Source organism: Nyctereutes procyonoides, unplaced genomic scaffold, assembly GCF_905146905.1.
Source record: "Nyctereutes procyonoides isolate TBG_1078 unplaced genomic scaffold, NYPRO_anot_genome, whole genome shotgun sequence".
NCBI classification, from domain to species: domain Eukaryota; kingdom Metazoa; phylum Chordata; class Mammalia; order Carnivora; family Canidae; genus Nyctereutes; species Nyctereutes procyonoides.
Genome location: NW_026575031.1, coordinates 10,919,960 through 10,942,306, shown reverse-complemented (window position 1 = coordinate 10,942,306; position 22,347 = coordinate 10,919,960). Strand labels below are relative to the sequence as shown.

General features: G+C 41.8%; 1 protein-coding gene across 1 annotated transcript; it reads right to left on the bottom strand.

Annotated features, from left to right (window-relative positions):
* Window positions 1–202: 202 nt before the first annotated feature.
* B2M (beta-2-microglobulin) lies at window positions 203–6,905 on the bottom strand. The gene is made up of 4 exons (XM_055316575.1): window positions 6,748–6,905; window positions 2,480–2,755; window positions 1,714–1,739; window positions 203–711 (listed from the first exon to the last, which is right to left on the bottom strand). Exons 1-3 carry the CDS (start codon window positions 6,833–6,835, stop codon window positions 1,726–1,728), a joined length of 378 nt encoding a protein of 125 aa, XP_055172550.1. The 5' UTR covers window positions 6,836–6,905; the 3' UTR covers window positions 203–711; window positions 1,714–1,725.
* Window positions 6,906–22,347: the final 15,442 nt, after the last annotated feature.

The window sequence follows — 22,347 nt, the reverse complement described above, 5'->3', positions numbered from 1 at the left end:
CACTGTTGTCACCCTAAGCCACTTAATTTCCCTGGGATCCTATTATTCATCTGTAAAATGCAGATCGCTAAGGCCCTTTTCACTGTGAGTCAAGCCCTGTATAACAGGGGTTTACACTCTTTTCCAAAGGATGTTTGAAGACTGTTTCCTGTTTGAAAACAAAGGGGTAAGAGAGGGACTGATATACAAGAAACTGAACATGTCAAGTTTTACCATGGTTTTAATTATTGAAACAAAATTAACATAAGTAGAATCATGTGCAACAGTGTCTCTAACATATGGAAGAGGTAAATATGAATTTTATACAATAAGGTATATTATCCACTGTAACAAATTTCCAATAATTTGGCATTTATCTTTCAAAAAATGTCTCCCAAATTCTAAGCAAAGTATGCAAATTGGAGATTAACTCTAAGCAGGCATAATTATCTTCTTATCCAGTTTTTCTGAAGAGACTGAAGAGTTCAGGTCTGACCAAGATATTGATGGTGAGTATGAGAATTCTCTCCTCCGTATCTCTAAGCTTCCAGCTCCACAACTATAGCTACTGGCCCAGATAGGTCAAGCATAGTGACACAGTGCCCAATGTAGAATTAACAACTAGATTGTATTTGTTTCAATATAACTTTATGATTAAAGCATAAAAACCTATCAGCATGAAGAAGAACCAAAGCATTTGGGATTAGTTCAATAAATGCATCATCTTCAAAGCTGAAAAAAAGAAAATAGATTTGTTAGCAATACATTTATTTAGATTATAGATTGCACCACCAAATTTGTCTAACTTCTGCTGTGTAAATCACTGTTTGTAAAAGAAATAGCTACAGACAATTTTCCAAACCCATTATAAAGAGCATATCCCATTAATTTATTCCCTTGGCTCTCTCACAACCTTAGAGGAAAAAATGCTGGTATTAGAGTTCAGACCCTGGCCCTCCCATTTAGTAACTGTGTGATTCCAGGGAGGTCACCCAAACTCTCTGATGCTCTGTCAAGTTAATTTCCCTATGCTAGAATGTAACAGGAAATTTGAATAGGTTTTTAGTACCATGGTACCCAGTAGAGATGAATTTCACTGAAAAGCTGGATTTTTTACCTCTGGACTCCAACCAACAATGCAGAGAAGTACAATTCCTCCCCCTTTCACACTGCTTGAAGTTTCTATAGATACATGTATTATAGTATCCTTACATTGCATTATAACAGTCCGTTTCCATTTCTCTACTTTGTTGGACTAGGAGCCTCTAGAAGGCAAACAGTGCCCACACACTGAAGCTAAACAAGAGATTGAAGGAATGGGGTATCTGTAAAAACCATGTCACTCCTGTCTTGGGGCTGAATAATAAAGCAACTGCTATGCAAAGGAAGAGAACAATTCATTTCTGAAGGCCCAGAGATGCCCACCATAGAAATGGATGAAGAAAGATCAAATCCTCACAACTAGTGTGGGTAACTGGCTGCCTCTACCACATTACAGTGCCCCAACAGCTCCTCTGACTATGTGGAGGGCTAGTGACACTGGCAGCATTAGACCGTTCTCATGCCACTCCCCAGGAAAAGAAAATGTATTCCCTGGAGGATTCTCGCTTATCTGCTGAAATGCCACCCTAATTAATGTCTTCCCTATAATGAGGGTTATCCTACAAGGTTGTCTATAAATAGTCCCCAGGACAGTCAAACAAGGAAAGTATTTTCTTAAGGTTAGAAACCTACCTGTGATGCTAGTTAGTTGTCTCGGTCTACAAAAAAGAAAACCAAGAAAGACAGTAAGTTTTACTTTTAAGATATTATGTATCAACAAATGTCTAAAACTTATAAATGAGGCTGTTAGAATAGCCTGCTGTCCCTAACTATGAATACCCAGTAAGTCCCAACCTTGCCTTCTGGTCTCAGATCCCAACCCAGCTGCGAGTACCAAACAAGATACAAGGATAGCAGATCATACAAAGGCCTGTGGCTCCCTGAGACTTTTGATGGTTGTAAGTATCCATGAGGCTGTCAGGAAAGCGCAAGGCAGCCAGTTAGGTAAGAAACACTGGGAGTTTGGGACATCTGGGTGGCTCAGTGGTTGAGCACCTGCCTTCAGCCCAGAGCATGATCCTGGAGTTCCGGGATCAAGTCCCACATCGGGCTCCCTGTATGGAGCTGTTTTCTCTCTGTGTGTCTCATGAATTAATAAATAAAATCTTTAAAAAAAAAAAAAGAAAGAAAGAAAGAAATATTGGGAGTTCATGTGCATTTGTGCAGGTGCTGGCTGCCTGCTGCTACTTCTCCCTGCTTTTGCTGCAGGAAAACTGTTTCAGGCATCATGCTGTGCTGAGGTCTCTCAGCAGGTCCCACTTAAGCAGAGCTTTATAGTTAGTGTTCCCTGCCAATCCCAGCATGCGTTTTTTTTTTAAAAAAACATCAAAGCATCTTTAAGCTGTGCCTGTGCTCAGATACAATTGTTAGTAGCTGAGGAAAGAACATAGAAACTTACCCCACTTAACGATCTGGGGCTCACTGAGAGTAACATGCTTCACACGGCAGCTAAACTCATCCTGCTCATTGGGAGTGAATTCAGTGTGGACCAGAAGATAGAAGGTCCAGTCCTTGCTGAAAGACAGGTCTGTCTGTTCTGCTTTCATCTCCTTTCCGTTCTTCAACAAATCAATTTCAATCTCTGGTGGATGGAACCCTGACACGTAGCAGTTCAGGAAATTTGGCTTTCCATTCTCTGCTGGGTGTCGTGAGTACACTTGAATCTTTGGGGAATCTGTGGGACATGAGGGAAAGACAAATGAAAATTGCAGAGTATTTCACCTGGGGCTACCTTGGTCTAAAGTTAGATCAGGCAAGGAATGTTTAAATTTGATCATTGGGATCCCTGGGTGGCGCAGCGGTTTGGCGCCTGCCTTTGGCCCAGGGCGCGATCCTTGAGACCCGGGATCAAATCCCACGTCAGGCTCCCGGTGCATGGAGCCTGCTGTGTCTCTGCCTCTCTCTCTCTCTCACTGTGTGCCTATCATAAATAAAAATTTTAAAAAAAATTATTTAAAAAAAAATAAAAATAAATTTGATCATTGAGGGATGTCTGGGTGGCTCAGGAGTTGAGCGCCTGCCTTCGGCCCAGGGTGTGATCCTGAAATCCTAGGATCGAGTCCCACGTCAGGCTCCCTGCATGCCGCCTGCTTCTCTCTCTGCCTGTGTCTCTGCCTCTCTCTCTGTGTGTCTCTCATGAATAAATAAATACAATCTTTAAAAAAAAATTTGATCATTGATTTGTCCTAATTCCATTTCCACTCTGGCCAAATGAGGTTCCACTTTTCCAAAAGGCTACCTCCATTTTGAGGGATAAACCATGCCTTAGTATCTTTTTCACATAATTGTTCTACTCATGGCTTTTTGTTTGTTTCTAGCAGGTTTCTAGTAGCATCATCTTCTATCTCTGGATTTTGTGCCAAAGAATTTTAAAGATTCATAAATCTTTAAGAACTTTTCTGTAGAGACTCTCAAGAACTTTTGATGGATTCTTAGCACCCATATAATTCCTCTACACATCTCACAAGAGTTCTCATGATTTGGCCCCAATCTCTTTTTTAAACTTCACTTCTGGGATCCCTGGGTGGCGCAGCAGTTTGGCGCCTGCCTTTGGCCCAGGGCGCGATCCTGGAGACCCGGGATCGAATCCCACATCGGGCTCCCGGTGCATGGAGTTTGCTTCTCCCTCTCCCTATGTCTCTGCCTCTCTCTCTCTCTCTCTCTCTGTGACTATCATAAATAAATAAAAAAAAACTTAAACTTCACTTCTCACTTCACACACTCTCCAAATATTTTTTTTCTTTTTAATGTTTACTCCTTTCCTTTTTAGTTCATGATCCTGCCTAGATCCCCGCCCATCTGACTTCTCAATATGTATTAAGTGTCTGGCACACAGCAATTGCTCTGTAAATGGCAGATTATTATTATTATTACTTCAAACAAAATGCCTACAGAAGCCAGAAATACCATAAATGAGTGAATTGGGCTGGGTAAGAACAATAGGGAAGGGTGATGACTGTGCAAATGAGAAAGAACATACTCTCTGTTGTGACCAAAGTAAAGTGTGCAAGACTGGGATCTGCACTTTTTTTTATATTATTTTATTTATTTATTCATGATAGTCACAGAGAGAGAGAGAGAGAGAGAGAGAGAGAGAGAGGCAGAGACACAGGCAGAGGGAGAAGCAGGCTCCATGCACCGGGAGCCCGACGTGGGACTCGATCCCGGGTCTCCAGGATCGCGCCCTGGGCCAAAGGCAGGCGCCAAACCGCTGTGCCACCCAGGGATCCCAGGATCTGGATTTTTAACTAGCACCCTTAAGTGATGGCTATAACTAGCCATATTGGGAATACATTGCTGTAGAACAATAGTTTCCAAAATGGAATGCATAACTAGACCATCCCTGGGGATAAGGAAAGAAGCTATCATAAACTCCATTTCTATATTTTTCATCCAGTGAAGAGAAGTGTTACTGTTACTAAATGAAGATTGACACTAAAGTGTCTAATTCACTTTTAAATACACATACATGCAGTGTATATGCAGTGTATATGGTTACTAAAGGGCAGCAACTCTGTGTCCAGCAGGTGGTGGGGAAGAGGAGTACTAGGCTACTCTGACCAGGTCTATCTGTCTAGAAACACCCTATCATAAAAGGAAAGGTCACCAGCCCCACTAGGAACTAGACTGGTGATCCCAAAGAAGCCCTGATTTTTTTTTCCCATAAAGTTAAAAGTGAAGACAAATCAGATCGCTCTTTGTATCAGAACTTCTAATAATTAGAACACAATAAATGCCACAAGAGTCAGAGTACAGGTTCATCAGGCGTAGAATTCTCTCTTTGAGGGAGGCAGGCAGGGTTCTGCAAAAATATCACAATAATCTCTTCTAAGAGGAGGACACCTATCAGACAAGACCTGGGTTTGAATTTGAATTCTGTTTCTGTTTCTGTGACTTTGGGACAGTTAGTTGAGCTTCTGAAGTTTAACTGAAAAGTCAATTTATGTCTACAGTGAAACAAAACTCACACATGGGACAGAGCAAAAAACAGACCCCCAGAGGCAATCATCACTACCCTTTTCTTGTGTATCTTCTAGAAGTGATTTATTCATGGCATGTATTACTTTGGAAATTTTCAAATTCAGATTTTTCTTTTAATATCAGCTTGTTATTTTTAAAAAGATTTCTATGATTTCTATGAAAAAAATAAATAAAATAAATTTTAAAAAATAAAAAGATTTCTATGGTCACCCGCAAATATCAATAATGGCATCTGTGCTTTATTTTGTAAATAGATTATAAATTAAATACCTTTTTTTTTCATGAGCAAAACACCCCCGCTTCACAGAGGCTTTTGTGAGGGGAAAATGTGAGGCTTCTGGTATATTGCAGGATATTTTAGAACGTGCTCAAGATCTACAGCGTCCCTGACGGGCGACCTGGGTAACCAAGTTGATGGCCATTATCACTGGCAAGGTTTTACAATCCTTGCCTGATAAACCTTTGCTTTTTTCAAAACAGAAAGTAGAAGCTTAGTTCATCCTGGAAAGAACCAGGCAAAGAGCCAAAGAGGAAGCCCTCTGCGAAGAAAAGGCAACAAGGGCTCCTGGCTCTCTAGCCTCCTGGCAAAAACCTAACACCCAAACGCGAGGAGGAGATACTGAAAAACCGCAAAGATCGCAGCCAAAGGGCGCCCACGCCCACAAAAAGCCCAGGTCCCGCTCGACTCTCTGCCGTTTCCCCCCGCCCCCCGTTTTCCCCCCGGTGTTGTGTGATGAAGTTGCTTAAACTTTTGGTGTCTCGGGATGCCCGGGGGGCTCAGCGGCTGAGCGCCTGCCTTCAGCTCAGGGCGTGATCCCGGGGTCCGGGGATCGAGTCCCGCATCAGGCTCCCTGCGTGGAGCCTGCTTCTCCCTCTGCTGTGCTGTGTCTCTGCCTCTCGCTCTCTCTCTCTGTCTCTCAAGAATAAAAAAATAAAAACAAACAAACAAACAAAAAAAAAAAACAAAAAAACCTCTTGGTGTCTCAGTTTCCTTATCCTGGAAATGCCGGTGATCGTAAGCATTGTATGGACATCGTAGTCTCGGAATCAAATGGCATAAAGCACAAAACGTCCCCAGCAGGCTCCCTATCAATAACGACGTGCTCTTAGGATTCTTAAAAGCGACAAGTAACAGGAACAAGTGAATTAATGATGTCAAGGCGCTTTGTAGCCCCTCAAGACGGTTTACGAAATCCACGGCGGTGCCGCCGCGCTTGTGTGGGGGTATTTGTGGGGCGGCGGGAGGCGGGCGCGGGGGGAAGCCCGAAGCGGCGGGTCCGAGCCGAGCGGCTGCAGCGCTGCCCCGGGGCCCGCGCCGCGCCGCCCGCGAAGCCCAGACTGACGTCCCGGCCCTTTGACCGCGCTGGACTCCGCGTCTGTAGGACCCGCCCTCCGAGGCAGCTGCCCCCGGGGAGCGAGCCCCCACCTCGGTCGCCCCGAAATCTGTCATCACCCGGAAACTTTGTTCCGACCCGCCCGGGGCCTCGCGCGCCCCCCTGTCCCCAAGAAGAAGAGAAGAGGCGCGCACGCCCTGCCGACCCCACTCCCCGGCCGCGGCGAGCCCCGGGTCGGAAGGAGACCAGCGAGGAGGCGGGGAGGGGTTACAGAGCTAGTGCCGCGAGCGCCAGAGAGGCCGGGGCCCAGGGGCCGGGCTGGGGCCGGGCTGGGGCCGGAGGGGACACTCACGCTGCACGGCATCCAGGCGGCACACATAGATGAGGATGAGGAGCAAGGCCAGGAAACCAGCCATCACCAGCCCGGGGCGAGGAGCCATCGCCGCAGAGCGCCGGCACCGCGGGACGGGAGACTGGCCCGCCCGCCCGCCCGCGCCGCCGCTATATAGTCGGGGCGCGCGCCGCCAATCAGAGCCCTGCTGGCGGGCGCTGTCACTCGTCTCCGGGCGCGCGAGGCCCAGCCAGGTTAGAAAGACGGACTCTCCCGTTTTCAGTTTCATTTCCCATAAAGTCTCGTGATTCTAAGAAGGCCTGGTTTGGACCGGGTGGGTGGTTTTGCTGCCTATCAACCCGCGCGCTCCTACTTGGCAGCACGGCAGAGCTTGGGGAGAGGGCCCCCTGCCCTAGAACTCTGGGCTGGACCGCCCGCGGCCCCGCATCCGGGCCTGGAGGACCCTCCAGCCTCAGAACGACTTCTTACCACGTCCCGGACGGGTCCCACCCGAGGACCTGTGCTTTCCGTTCGAGAAAACTCAAGCCCAGAAAGCTGAAGGGAGTGGACAAAGGATGAACGGTGCAGGGCAGAATAAGAACTTCAGTGAAGGGCAGCCCGGGTGGCTCAGCGGTTTAGCACCGCCTTCAGCCCGGGGCGGGATCGAGTCCCGTGTCCGGGCTCCCTGCGTGGAACCTGCTTCTCCCTCTGCCTGTGTCTCTCTGTCTCTCATGGATAAATAAATAAAATCTTAAAAAAAGAGAGAGGGAGAGAGAGAGGGAGGGAGAGAGAGAGAGAGATTGAGAGAGAGAACTTTGATTAATAACTACGGCCCAGGAATTTAATGTAGGGTTTCTGGATTCTTTGGGCGAGAAAAGTAGTCCAGGAACCCCGAAGCCTTCTGAGGACAGCTCAGAGACCGTCCAGAGTGGACAAGGACCTCCTTACTTACTGAATTCCTTCAGGCGAAAGATTCTGTTTGTAAATAAGGCCCCTTGCCAAGCAATTATTCTCTGTATCTTCCTGCCATTGTTAGGTAATTTTCTTTGTTTTGTTGATTTGTAGGGAAACCAACCACTGACGGCAAAAGCCATAACCGCCTAGAGTGTACAGACCCCTTTGGTACATCATCCCTGCCAGTTACCATACTAGAAGGCTTGGCACATAATTGGTATTTGGTAAATGAAATGAATGAATGAATGAATGAATGAGTAGTTGAATGAAAAAACAAACCAGTAAATATGGGAATAAACAGTAGGAAATTGGAATTACCCCCATTAATTTTTATGGATAAGGGAAAATAAAAACTGAAACTAGGACTCAAACTCTCCTGACATTGCATTCGTGCTTTAGACACTTGGAAGATAAGGGCTTTGACATTTTAGTGAGAATTGGGATTGCATCATCCATGGGCTCAGCCAAAGAAGTCAAACCTACTGACTGTAAGAACATAATAATGTTAGACCCCTTAAGAGAACCTAAACTTTAGAGATATCATGAAAAAGATGCTGACATCACATGGCAGCTGAGTTCTCCAGTCTGTGGATGGAACAGTGAGGAGAGGAAGTGAACCTTGGGAGTGAGAGGACAGAGATCTTGGAAATCACCATGGTTTTCAGTTAAAAGGAGTTGGGTTGTGATTCCCCAAGGAAACAACAAATAAGTTATATATTTCTTTTACATATTTTTAGACCTTGTAATAACCCCTATTGTGGAAGCTATGTCTGAACTAGAAAAAGTAGAATAATCTCCACAGACCTAATGAAATGAGATAATGCACAGAAAGCCTCACACAGTTCCTCACAGTGTTCTGTTTAACAAATGTACTATAATTATTGATGTTATTTACCTAGTTTTCCTTCCAGCTGTATCGATAATTCTCTTGAAATATAATTGTTATGCATAAAGTTATGAGTAAAGACATTCTTGCTTCTCCCATTTGTTTGTTTGTGTTTTTAAACTCATTTAAGGCTCCTAAGGCCTGAAATGTTCTTATTTAATTGTTTTTAGTGCCCTGGGAGTCTAGGAAGACACAGGGCTATTTTTCACCTCTAAATTCTCTGTTTACTATATCACAGAGAAATATGATACTTAACATTCATTACAGACAGATTCTGATCTATTCACTTAGAAAACCAACTTAAAAAGCAATTTTAAAATACATCAAAGGCAGTGAAAAGTATATTTTTCAGTTTTCTGTGTTTGGGGAACTCCTATATTTTTCTTAAATTTATTTATGACATGCTTTTGAATAGTGAGAATGAAGAATATTTTTTATTTTTTTTTTTTTTTTTTTTTTTTTTAAAATTTTTTTTTTATTTATTTATGATAATCAGAGAGAGAGAGAGAGAGGCAGAGACACAGGCAGAGGGAGAAGCAGGCTCCATGCACCGGGAGCCCAACATGGGACTCGATCCCGGGTCTCCAAGATCGCGCCCCGGGCCAAAGGCAGGCGTCAAACCACTGCGCCACCCAGGGATCCCTGAAGAATATTTTTTAATATAAAGCTTTAAAAAAATTATTTATTTATTTATTTATTTATTTATTTGAGAGAGAGAGAGAGCCCAGGGAGGGGGGTGCTAGCAGAAGGAGAGGGAGAGAGCATCCCAAGCAGACTCTGTGCTGAGTGTGGAGACTGATATGGGACTCCATCTCACAACCCTGAGACTGTGACCTGAGCCAAAACCAAGGGTCAGATGCTTAATTGACTGTACCACCCAGGTACCCCAAAACTTTTTTTTTAATTTTTTTTAATTTATTTATGATAGTCACACAGAGAGAGAGAGAGAGAGAGAGAGGGGCAGAGACACAGGCTGAGGGAGAAGCAGGCTCCATGCACCGGGAGCCCGATGTGGGATTCGATCCCGGGTCTCCAGGATCGTGCCCTGGGCCAAAGGCAGGCGCCAAACCGCTGCGCCACCCAGGGATCCCCCAAAACTTTTTTTTTAATTGAGAGCACTGTTTGTTTAGTAGGGTAAACTTGTGGAAATCTACAATTTAATGTTATCTCTCAGTTGTGGCAAAAACAGCTGGATTTTCTTTCTTTTTTTTTTTTTTCCTATATGACCATCCTAAATTTTTTTTTTACAATGAATGTTTATTCAAAATAGTAAATATTTCAGGGTGCCTGGGTGGCTCAGTCAGTTAAGTGCCTGACTCTTGGTTTCAGTTCAGGTCATGATCTCAGGGTCATGAGATCAAGTCTTGAGTTGGGCTCCATGCTCATTGAGGAGTCTGCTTGAAGATTCTCTCTCTCTCTTTCTCAAATAAATAAAATAATTCTTTAAAAAAATAGTAAATATTTTCAAGAATGTGGAAGAACTGGAATTCTCATAACCTCCTAGTGGGAATGTAAAATGATAAAATCACTTTGGAAAATAATTTGACAGTTTCTTAAAAAGTTAAACATATATTGGCCTTATGATCCAGCTATTCTAAGTATTTACCCAAGGGAAAATAAAAGCATATGTTCATACAAAAATCTGTACACAAAAATCCATAGCAGCTTTATTTGTAATAGCCAAAAGCTAGAAACAATCCAAACATCCATCAACAGATGACTGAATAAACAAATTGTGGTTATACCTATTGAGTGGAACGCTATCAGCAATAAGCAAGGAATGAAGTGCTGACATACACAACAACACAGATGAAATAATTATGCCAAATGAAAGAGGCCAGACAAAAAAAGAGTATATTCTGTATGATTCTGTTTGTATAAAACTCTAGAAAAGACAGACTCGTCTATGTAACAGAAAGCAGATGAGTGGTTTTGGGAAAGTACAGAGTAGGAGAGAGGAGCATAAAGAAACTTTAGGGTTGATGGACAGGAGTTTATCTTGAGTTTGATGATTTCATGGATGTATACATATTTTAGAACTTACTAAACTGTATATATATATTTTTAAAACTGTATATTTTAAGTGCAATTTATTGTATGTCAATTATACCCGAGTAAAGCTGCTGAAAAAAAAAAAAAAAGCACAGATACCTGTATTGTTGTTAGGCAAAAGAATAATGAACTGCTTGAACAAAAAGAAAAAGAATGGTACTAAAGTGGGAAGAAAATAGGAATAGGTTAAATATCAAATGAGCTTGCTTGCACCTGAGTGGATTTCGATCAGCAGTTTTCTGAGATGGGCCCATCCAAACAGCCAGAAAAGCTAGGTCCTCTCAAGAGGAGAGTGCCAAGCATAGGTAGGACATTTGTTCCAGGGCTTTTTCAAATGTTATGTCATTAATCCCTTTCAGTTCAAAGTGTGGTCTATACATCACTGGCATCAGCAAAATTTAGGATTTCTTAGAAATGCAGGCTCTTGGGCCTATCCCAGACCTATTAAAACAGTCTGCATTTTAACAACATTCTGATTGATCCATATACAAATTAAAGTTTGTGAAGCTGCTAACCCAAACCACACAACAATCTAGAAGGTAGGTGTTACTTTCATTTACAGATAAGGAGATAGAAAAGTAAGATTCTTGCCCACCTTCATACTAGGCTGGGATTCAAACACTAGTCCATCTGAATCCAACAGCCCCATAATTTCCACTAGAAAATCACTTTCAGAAAGTGGTTCATAGGAAGGATTTGTTGGTTGGCTTGAAGATCTGGGCAATGGTTAAAAGCATAGAAGGTATATGCACATGATAGAAAATTGGAACATACTAAAAACTATAAAGAAGAAAATTAGGGGTACCTGGGTGGCTCAGTTGGTTAAGCATCTGCCTTCTGCTCGGGTCATGATCCCAGCCTCTTGGGATCAAGCCCTGAGTCTAAGAGTCTGCTTCTCCCTCTGCCCCTCCTCCACTCATGCTCTTATGCTCACTCCCTCTCTCTCTCTCTCTCTCAAATAAAAAAATAAAATCTTTAAAAAAATTAAAACTGGTAATCCTACAACCCAGAGATGACTATTGTTAAATGGTTTAATTAAAGGAGTTTGAAGATTGTTGCCTGCTCAAAAGTGCATCCTAGTTACATCTGTCTGGGGACTGGAAGTCCTCAATCTTTTGTGTTAAATTCCATTAAACTGAGCAAATGTCAGTTAAGTGCAGGCTTTGTGGAAAGCACTGTAACAATAAAGCAGAAGGGTACAACAGACTGCCCACCAGGAGATTCCCATCTTGAGTTAAAATCAGCACAATAATTAATTTGTTAGCACCCACTGCTGATTGACTTCTCAGATTTGAGAGATGTTACTAATGGACAACAGGCCCAGAGGAAATGGAACACAGAGTGGGAGTCTTTTTTTTTTTTTTTTGATAGCTACTAAGTCAGACACCATACATAGAAAAAATACTTCACAAGATCCATGTAAAGTAAATTCTATTATCACTATTTGAGGGAGAGTACATGGGAAGACTCAGTAGAGCTGAGATATCTGATTCATGGAGAATCTGCCTCAGGCTTATGTGTCACCACCAAGCTCTCTCAATTGCCAATTTGTTTTTATTGGGAAAACCATAGACATTTGGTATTAAAAACATCCAGCAGTAGAGATCTATAAAATCCCAATTTCTCTCAAATCTTCTTCACAGTAGTAACCACAATATTTAAAGTACTTTTTATTTTTAATTATAAGCCCAACACATGAACATATGCCCATTGGCATTAGATTAGAGCAAAATTAAAAGTTCTCTGATCTCTTATCTCACTTTCCTCCCCTCAGAAACCATCATTAAGGTGTGGTGCTTACCCTGCTGTGGATATATATTGCATATAGTTTGGAAAGTGAGGAATTTTAAAATTATAACTACAAAGACTATTACAGTTTGGAACACAGCACCCACTATAAGAGGGATTAGAGGCAACATCAGCTGTCAGTTTAGATGAAAAAAGGGTTAAGTAAATGCAGAAGCCAAAAGCCCCTAACAGCGTGGGAGCAACCCCAGGAGTCAAGGATTGGGCACCATCCCTGGGGCTATTACACCCAGTGACTAAGTTATTGATACAGCCTCTTCTCAACAGGTCCTACCAACCGCATCTCAGTTTCTAGTTGAAAACTACAGAATGCTGGGGCACCTGGCTGACTCAGTCAGTTAAGTATCTGCCTCCAGCTCAGGTCATGATCTCAGGGTCCTAAGATGGCGTTCTGAGTCAGGGCTCCTTCTCAGCAGGAAGTCTTCTCCTTCTCCCTTTGCCTCTGCCTCTCCCTCACTCCCTAACTATCCCTCACCTCATGGGAGCTCTCTCTCAAATAAATACATAAAATATTTTTTTAAAAACCTGCAGAATTTTTTTTAAAAGATTTTATTTATTTATTCATGAGAGACACACAGAGAGAGGCAGAGACAGAGGCAGAGGGAGAAGCAGGTTCCCTGCAGGGAGCCTGATGTGGAACTCAACCCCAGGACTCCAGGATCATGCCTTGAGCCAAAGGCAGACGCTTAACCGCTGAGCCACCCAGGTGTCCCCAAAACCTGCAGAGTTCTAACTTGGAATTTCTATCCTGCTTTATATTCCATGCAGACTATTAAAAACTTAAGACTCTCCTTTAGATGCTCCTTTCCCCTTTTGGCAAATTTCTCTAAACCTAACTTTCCCCTTTCCAGCTTGCTTAGCTGATACTTGCCTCTGGCCAATTAGTATATGTGGTCCTTTGTGGTTGTCCCTTGCTATGTTGGACCTTCATTTGATTTCATGCTCTCTACTTTCCAATGTCTTGGACCTTTCTAAACTCTTCATCTTCTTTGTTTCATCATTAAGTGTCCCATAGCCAGACACCACTTTGTTCTTTGCTCAAAAGGCAGGGACTTGCTGAAAACTCTTCTCCTAAAAGAAGACTATAAAGAAAACAGGAAGAATTGTTTAGTTAAAAAAAAATCAGTAATTTAAAACAAAATAAACACAAAAAGGTGAGGGATGTATACTCCAGAGCCAGCCTACACGCAATAGGAACAGTCAAGATACAGAGGAAGAAGTCAGAAAATAAAGTTTGGTAAGTTTGTGATATTTTTTCCTTATTTAATTATTTATTTTCATCGTTACAACTGTAGATCAACTTGCCACAGGTCAGTTTGCTAAAAGGCAATTTATCATTTGTAAAATTAGCCAAAAATCTGTTTATCCAATGACCGATGACAGCAAAACCTGAGGTGGGACTGGCCCCTTTGGCCACTCAATGCCCTGAGGACATCAATGGGTGAGATGGGCTCCATCATCTAACCCAAGAAGCCAGGTCATGACAGGTGAAAGGTAGTTCAGTGAACTTTCACTCAGAGTTTAGTGAGGAGAAGGAAGGTTCCATAAAATTTGGGTCATTCTATACATACGAACTGAACTTGATTATTTTCATTTAACAATATAGCTATTTTCTATGTCATTATGTACAGAACTGGTTTCTTATTGCTAGCGATTTTAAATTTTTTTTAATTTTTATTTATTTATGATAGTCACACAGAGAGAGAGAGAGAGAGAGAGGCAGAGACATAGGCAGAGGGAGAAGCAGGCTCCATGCACCGGGAGCCCGACGTGGGACTCGTTCCCGGGTCTCCAGGATCGCGCCCTGGGCCACAGGCAGGCGCTAAACCGCTGCGCCACCCAGGGATCCCTTGCTAGTGATTTTAGACTTTTCTCCATATCATAACTTGTGGTAGGCAGAATAAAGCCCCACCCACCCAGAGGTTCATGTCTTAATCAATGTGAATGGTGTAAGGGACTTTGCATCTTCCCTGGAGAGGGGGAAATTATCAGGAAAGACAGATTCTCCTCTAGAGCCTCTAGAAAGGAAAGCAGCCCTGCCTTAATGTTAACCCCCTGGAACCTATGTTCAATTTCTGATTTATAGAACTGTAAGATGATGAATTGTGTTGTTTTAAGCCACCAAGTTTGTGGCAATTTGTTACAGCAACAAGAGAAAGCCAATTCATGCCCCTTTTTCAGAATCATGGATATTTGGGCCTTGGTTGCCAGGAGCTTAGTTCAGTAGTAAAATTTGCCTTTCAAAGTCAAGTTTACCTGTTGGTTAACCAGATTCTGGCCATATAGTACATTTTTGGTACACTCACATTTTGAGGGAAGGCTATTGTCAGTTCAATAGCTAGGGGGTGGGAGTTGGGCTGAAACCTGGGCTGATCAGGAGCTTTGGTCTTGTCCCTCTGGTTACTGCCCTCACCAACCTGGCTTAGTCTCGAGTACCTTTTCTGGATCATGTCACAGACATCACACACCAAATGAGTCAAACTACTTCTGCCAGTTTAGTACTGCTGTTGCCAGAGAATGAGAGAAACAGGAAGAGTCCTCTAGTCCCCAGGACAAAGGTCTCTCAAAGCTTTGGCTTCTTTCTTCTTAGCCTAGCCCCAATATATCCATCAGATCTCAGTGTGCACCACAATCATTCAATCATTCAACAAACCTTTACTGAGCACCTTGCTAGGCGCTGGATACCAGACTGGCACTAGGGGAATATCCTTCTTCAAAGAGCTCAGAGACTCTGGTTTATAGATATGAATAAATTACAATTCCAGGAAAGCAATTAACTCGACCCGGAGGGGTTAAAGAGCGTGCAGAGGACTTTGGTGCCAAGGAAAGAATGTGGATGATGCAAGCACAGAAAAGCTGGGTTTGCTTTTTTTTAAGTCGCTTGTCTTTGAGGTATTTTTTGTTTATAGTTTAAAATGCTTTTCCACATGGCTTCGTGTTTTTCCTAATTATAAAATTTATATTCATTATGAAAAATTCAGACAATATAGATAATAAAAATTTTTTTAATTGTCTATTAATCCACCACCCAAAGATAACTACTGCTTAATGAATTGATGTTTGTTCCCAGACTTTGTTTATTCATATACAGCTATAAATATAGATCTACATGGTTACAAAGATGTAATTATTCTCCACAGATTTCTTTGCAAATAGGTTTTTTATTTTTATTTTATTTTTATTATTTTCTCATAATACAGTTGCCCCTTGCATAGCATGGGGGTTATAGGCACCTGCCACCTATGCAGCTGAAAATCTGCATATAACTTTGACTCCTCAAAACGTTAACTAATAATAGCCTACTGTTGACCAGAAGCATTACCAAAAATATAGTCAATTAACACATATTTTGTATATGTATTATATACTGTATTCTTACAATAAAGGTAAGAGAAAAAATATTAAGAACATCATAAGGAAAACACATTTACAATACTATACTGTATTTATGGGAGAAAGATCCACATAAGGTGGACCCTCATGGTTCAAACCCACATTGTTCAAGAGTCAACTGTACTTCTCTTTTTTTTTAAATTTTTATTTATTTATGATAGTCACACACACAGAGAGAGAGAGAGAGGGGCAGAGACATAGGCAGAGGGAGAAGCAGGCTCCATGCACCGGGAGCCCGACGTGGGATTCGATTCCGGGTCTCCAGGATCACGCCTTGGGCCAAAGGCAGGCGCCAAACCGCTGCGCCACCCAGGGATCCCTCAACTGTACTTCTTTATTTGCATATACCATGCTTTTTTTTTTTTTTTTTTTTTTTACCCAATCCTGTATTGAGGACATTTCTAGTTTTTTCCTATTATACCACAGCCTCTACACTGAAATTGTCCTCCATAGGCTTTGTACCAGGTTACATTCCACTGCCCAACAGAAAGAGTGCTCATCTTCCCACGTCCTTCCCTAAGGTGGTCATTATCATTGAAAAATTGTGTCTCCTTGTTTTACTTCATTTTTTTTTAAGATTTTATTTATTTATTCATGAGAGCCACAGAGAGGCAGAGACATAGGTAGAGAGAGAAGCAGGCTCTCTGTGGGGAGCATGATGCGGGACTGGATGAGCCAAAGGCAAATGCTCAACCACTGAGCCACACAGACACCCTGACTTCGTATATTTTTTTTTTTAAATTTGTTTATTTTAGAAAGTATGTATTGCTGGGTTAAAAAAAAAAAAAAAAAGGTAGCCCCGGTGGCTCAGCGGTTTAGCGCCGCCTTCAGCCCAGGGTGTGATCCTGGAGACCCCAGATCAAGTCCCACGTGGGGCTCCCCGTGTGGAGCCTGCTTCTCCCTCTGCCTGTGTCTCTGCCTCTCTCTCTCTCTCTCTCTCTCTCTCTCTCTGTGTGTGTGTGTATCTCATGAATAAATAAATAAATAATCTAAAAAAAAATCATGCTCGTGTGGAGGGAGGGGCAGAGGAAGAGAATCATCAAGCCAACTCCCTATGAGGGCAGAGCCCAAGGCAGGACTCCATCTTACGACCTGTGAGATAATGATCTGAGGTTAAAGCAACTGGAGTCAGTTCCTTAATCTGCTGAGCCACCCAGGCACCCTTGACTTCAGATGTTTAAATGGCAGTTAGGTTGAATATTTTTTTTACATGTTTGCTTGTTATATATGTTTCCTGTTTGGTGAGTTTCCTATTCATGATTCTGTCAGCCAAAATCCCTAGTCACTGAATGCTGATTAATGTAGCAGAGGAGTGTGCTTAAAGAGTATTTGTGGGGGGATCCCTGGGTGGCGCAGCGGTTTGGCGCCTGCCTTTGGCCCGGGGCGCGATCCTGGAGACCCGGGATCGAATCCCACATCAGGCTCCCGGTGCATGGAGCCTGCTTCTCCCTCTGCCTGTGTCTCTGCCTCTCTCTCTCTCTCTCTCTCTCTCTCTGACTATCATAAAAGAAAAGAAAAGAAAAGAAAAGAAAGAGTATTTGTGGGGCACATGGGTGGCTCGGTGGTTGAGTGTCTGCCTTTGGCTCAGGTTGTGATCTGGGGACCCTGGGATCCAGTGCTACATCAGGCTCCCTGCAGGGAGCCTGGTTCTCCCTCTGCTCTTGTCTCTGTCTTTCTTTGTGTGTCTCTCATGAATAAATAAAAAGAAAAAAAGAATATTTGTTAGCTAAATGTTACCAACTGCTAGGTGAAAGACACACAGAGGTTAATTTTATTATCCTCTTGACTTTTTTCTTTTCTTTTTCTTTTTTTTTTTTTTCAAAAACTGTCAGGAAGAAAGCCCTGGGGGGGAAAAGGGGGAAAAGTGACTAAGGTCACTCTTAGATCCCTCCCTTTCTTGGACTGTGCTTCCAGCTCTGAGGACAACTGCCACTCTTGTCTGGATGTTCTCAGCCATCTTAAATGAGTCTACCTTTTCCAGTCCCACAGCAGGGGTGACAAGGCAGCTCCTGGTAGGTAGCCTCAGCCCTCCAGGACAGCGACTTCCATCAGGCCATGTCCCTGATGGCCTTGCTGGAAAGAAACTACAAAGTTTCAGATAAAGTAGAATGAGCTATTGATTTTTATCTTGCCTCTACAGGAAATAAAACCTCTGTTTTGGGATAGAAAAAAGCAGGTGACGTACACATGATGGAAACTGAAGTTGGTGACTGTATATTCAGCACCATTTCTGAAAGGTGACTTTCTTAGAATTAATCTTGGATATTATGGGAGAACAGGGGCAAGAATAAGAGGGAACATATTACAGACATGGATGTGTTGGATCTGAAACCAGAAGGTCTAGAACCTGGAGCATTCAGGGAACCATCATCATCATCAAATCAGGGTTAAGCAAATGCAGTCATATCCAAATTCTGCTTAGAGTACTTGAAGCTCTTGATAGAAATATACAAGGAAGCAACTTTGATAAAGTTGATTTCTGGTCCACAAACAATTCAGTGATCAATGGTGTCACCCATCCAAGTTTTATGCTAAACCATCTATTTGAAGATAAGTAGAAAAGTGGAACTTGAAGCTCAAACTATTTAACATTTTAAAAAGAGGCTGGAAATGCAGTAAGTTGTCAGAGTCAGATCAGTAACAGCCTCTTCCAGCTTGTTTTCAGGCAGTCTTATGTGTGAAACAAATGTAACTTAAATGTGAAAAGAAAGTCTTTACTTGTCTAATCATATTTATCCAATTGTACTTAATTGTGTAACAGAAATATTTTGCAGATTTATGTATAATTCAATGAAGCCCTATTAATAACTGCATTTTCCTAAGTTTGAAAAAAAAATTTCAAATGTCGCAGGTGATTTAAATAAGTGAACATTGAGCCTAAATGCACCACCAAACAATCTGTTTTAAAAAGTTTATCTTGGGGTGCTTAGGTGGCTCAGCCAGTTAAGTGTCTGACTCTTGATTCCAACTCAGGTCATGATCTCAGGGGTGTGAGACAGAGCTCCACATTGGGCTCCATGCTGCATAGGAGCCTACTTAAAGTTCTCTCTTCTCCTTTTGCTCCCCACTGCCCCTCTTTTTCTCTCAACAACAACAAAGTTTCTCTTACCCAGAAGTTTCTCTGTAAACGTGGCAATTGTAGATTAATCCCAGAAAGCTGACTTACCTGATTATGGATTGAATATAGACTTGGAAGACAAAGTCTTTTGTCTGAACGTACACTGTAAATAGAAGCATACTTTTGAGAAACAATAACATTTGAGACTTTTATAACCAAATATTATATTGCAATGTAAAATACAAGTAAAAACATAGCAGTTTTATATACTTAGCCTATATTCCCCAAAGGTCAGCTATGGACTGAATATTTGTGCCCCCCCTCCATTCATATGTTGAAACCCCATTCCCAAGGTGATGGTATTAGGAAGTGCTTAGGTCATGAAGGTGGAGTCCTTATGAATAGGATTTGTGAATTTATAAAAGAGACCCTGAGGAGACCCTTACCCCTCTCTTTTACCATGTGAGGACACAGTGAGAAGGTGCCATGTGTGAACCAGAAAGTGAGCTTTCACCAGACCCTGAATCTGCCAGCTTCTAGAACTGTGAGAAAGAATTGTCTGTTGGTTAAGTCCCCTACTCTGTGGTATCTTATTATAGCAGCTGAAATGGATTAAGACAAAGTCATACTTTTCTTATTTAAATTAGGACAATTTTTTTTTGAAGAAGGAGAAGAAGAAATGAATAGTATGTTCAAAGATTTCTCAGTCTCAATAAGGATGTAGATGTTCTGTGTTAACAGACATTCAGCACTTAGCCAAAGTATAGGATTTTAAAAGTAAATGTGAGAGAAATTAGTGAGCTTATTTTTATATTATCCGTCAACAGTGTTATGTTAATTTTGACAGGATTGCTGATTGGATAATATTGATTATCAGGTGTTGTGCAGGAAGTACTGCTAAAAGCATCTGGACTTAACACAGATACCTCCGTTTCTAAGCCCTCAAAATCTTCAGAAACGATAAAAAGAATCTTTACCTAAAAATTCTTTTAGTTTCCAAAGGTAAATTTAAGATTGTCAGATCAAAATAAGGTTATTTTTTTCTTTTCTTTTCTTCTTTTTTTTTTTTTTGTTTGTTTTGTTTGCCATTTGGAAGCCTTACATTTTTATGTAGGCAGATATATCAGTCACCTTTCATGGTTTATGGATTTGGGGACATGGTTAGAAAGACCTTCTCTACTTTACTTTTTTTTTTTAATTCACGCTTTCTTTTATTATTTTTGAGGCTTAATTTTTTTAAAATATTGAAATCTTTACTCTGTAAGAATTTGTGCTGGCATAAGTATGTCTTCAGTATAGACATTTTTACTTTCATAGTCAAATCGTTGTCTTTTATGATTTCTGGTGCAGGTATTATGATTTGTTTTCTTTTAATGACATTTCTTGGGAGCGATGTGAAGAGCAGGCTCTGGAGTAGGACAAACCCAGTTGGCAGGCTAGAAACTCCATTTGAAGTAGTTTCCAAGGGAAAGTACCATTTTTCTTTCTTTCTTTCTTTTCTTTATTTTTTTTTTTGAAAGTACCATTTTTCGTTTCAACTCAGCTCAGTTAACATTTACTGAGAATCTACTCTGTTACAGATACTGTGTTAAGTGCTGGAAGCACAAAGATGAAGAAGCCATATTTCTGTTCTCAAATGGGGGAGACAAATACAGAAACAGAATTACAGATCAGTGGTATGTATAATGAGAAAATAATGTAAGGACCAATGAGTACCCCTCAGATGGGCACTCATCTAGCCTGGAAGGGAGGAGGGTGTCTGAGAATGCTGAGGGAAGTGGAGCCGAGATAAGTTTTTGCCCCCATTTGGATATTTATAAAATTAGGATAAAACAATTTAATGAAGCATCTGAAATCACCCTCCAATTAATATAATTTCCTCTGCAAATTCATTCTGCCTGTGAGACACAAGGAAGAACATATTACTTGCAAAGATACATGTTTAATATAATTGAAAAGAAAGAAAAAATTGGGACAGAAGCTGCTTTGATCAACAATTGAATACAACTCCCAGACCAATGGAGAGAGGCCCCCAAGCCAGAGAGAGTCATCCTGGTGCACACTGATTATGAGAGAGGGCTCCACCAGAACTCCACTCTCCCCACATAGCCAAATGTAGCTCACAAATTCTGAAACCCAAACTAGAAGGCAGAGAACTTGAAGCCTGGAGCCTGAAGAGGCAAATTTTAGGGATCTTATGCCTATGTAACAGACAGGAGATAAAAACCACTAAGGTGCTTAACTGGAAAGTGTCAGAGCTGATGAAAAGACTTGGAAATCACCAACAGGTAGTGAGTAGGAAGATGGGAGTGGGTGAGATTGCCCAGGGTTACTAAGTTGCAGAGGACTTAATTTTTGGAGAGATTCTTGATCTCTTTGAAAACATGATGAAAGCTCTGGACCATCTCTCCAGAAAAGTGTACGTTAAAGATCACACAAACATACATAATTTCAGGGGACTGTCAAATTAAGAATATTCAATGTAGAGAGGAAAGAGAAAAGATGTGAAGAAGAAGAAGATATTTGGATGATGATGAGGATACCAGGAAAGAGGCCAAAGAAAGACCCAAGAAGTACAAGAAGAACCAGAAGAGTAAAGTATCGGGAAGTTGCAGGAGAATAGAGATGTGAGGAGGGTGTGAGCAACAGTGTCAAGTGCTTTAGAGACTTAACTAAGGTAAGGACTGAAACATATCTTTCACACTTATGGTTAAGAAATCATTGATAACTGTGAATAAGTTTCTGAGGGGTGATGGGTAATGGTAGTTCCAGATTTTTTTTTTTTTTTTTTTTTTTTATGATAGTCACAGAGAGAGAGAGAGAGGCAGAGACACAGGCAGAGGGAGAAGCAGGCTCCATGCACCGGGAGCCCGACGTGGGATTCGATCCCGGGTCTCCAGGTTCGCGCCCCGGGCCAAAGGCAGGCGCCAAACCGCTGCGCCACCCAGGGATCCCGATTTTTTTTTTTTTTTAATCCAAGAAGTGTTTAGGTGTGGCATTTGGGTAGAAGTGAGGGTAGGGGATTTGTCTTGATGGTGTATTTGCAGAGTACTAATATAGGGTTGAAAAACTGTCAACTGTCCATAGAAAGAGGTGAGGAGCTTGTGAAATCCTTCATCTGTCCCCTGGTGCCCTCATTATGATGAAGTCAAAAGCCAGAGAGCAATGGTTGAAGAAACAATATGAGTTGAGGAAACGGAGGAATTTGGTTCATTGGTAGGAGAGAGATAAAGGGCAGAGAAAATGAGAAACAAAAACAAGAAAAAGATTTTGTTTCTAAGAATGAACATGTCCTGTTTTTTTACGCTATGAATGCAGCAAGTGGCTCTTCCTAAGACCTAGTTGCTACAGCAATCTAATAAATCACTTCTGGAACACTGAAATTCACCATTTGGTCCTTTTATTAATAATACCAAAGGGGTTAAACGTCTGCCTTCCACTCAGGTCATGATCCCAGGTTCCTGGGATTGAG

What these genes read in the sequence shown, in the direction of transcription:
- B2M (XM_055316575.1), bottom strand. Translation starts at nt 6,835, where the DNA reads ATGGCTCCTCGCCCCGGGCTGGTGATGGCTGGTTTCCTGGCCTTGCTC. An exon ending in CCGCCTGGATGCCGTGCAGC is followed by an intron (nt 2,756 to 6,747) that starts GTGAGTGTCCCC and finishes CATGTCCCACAG; the next exon opens with ATTCCCCAAAGATTCAAGTG.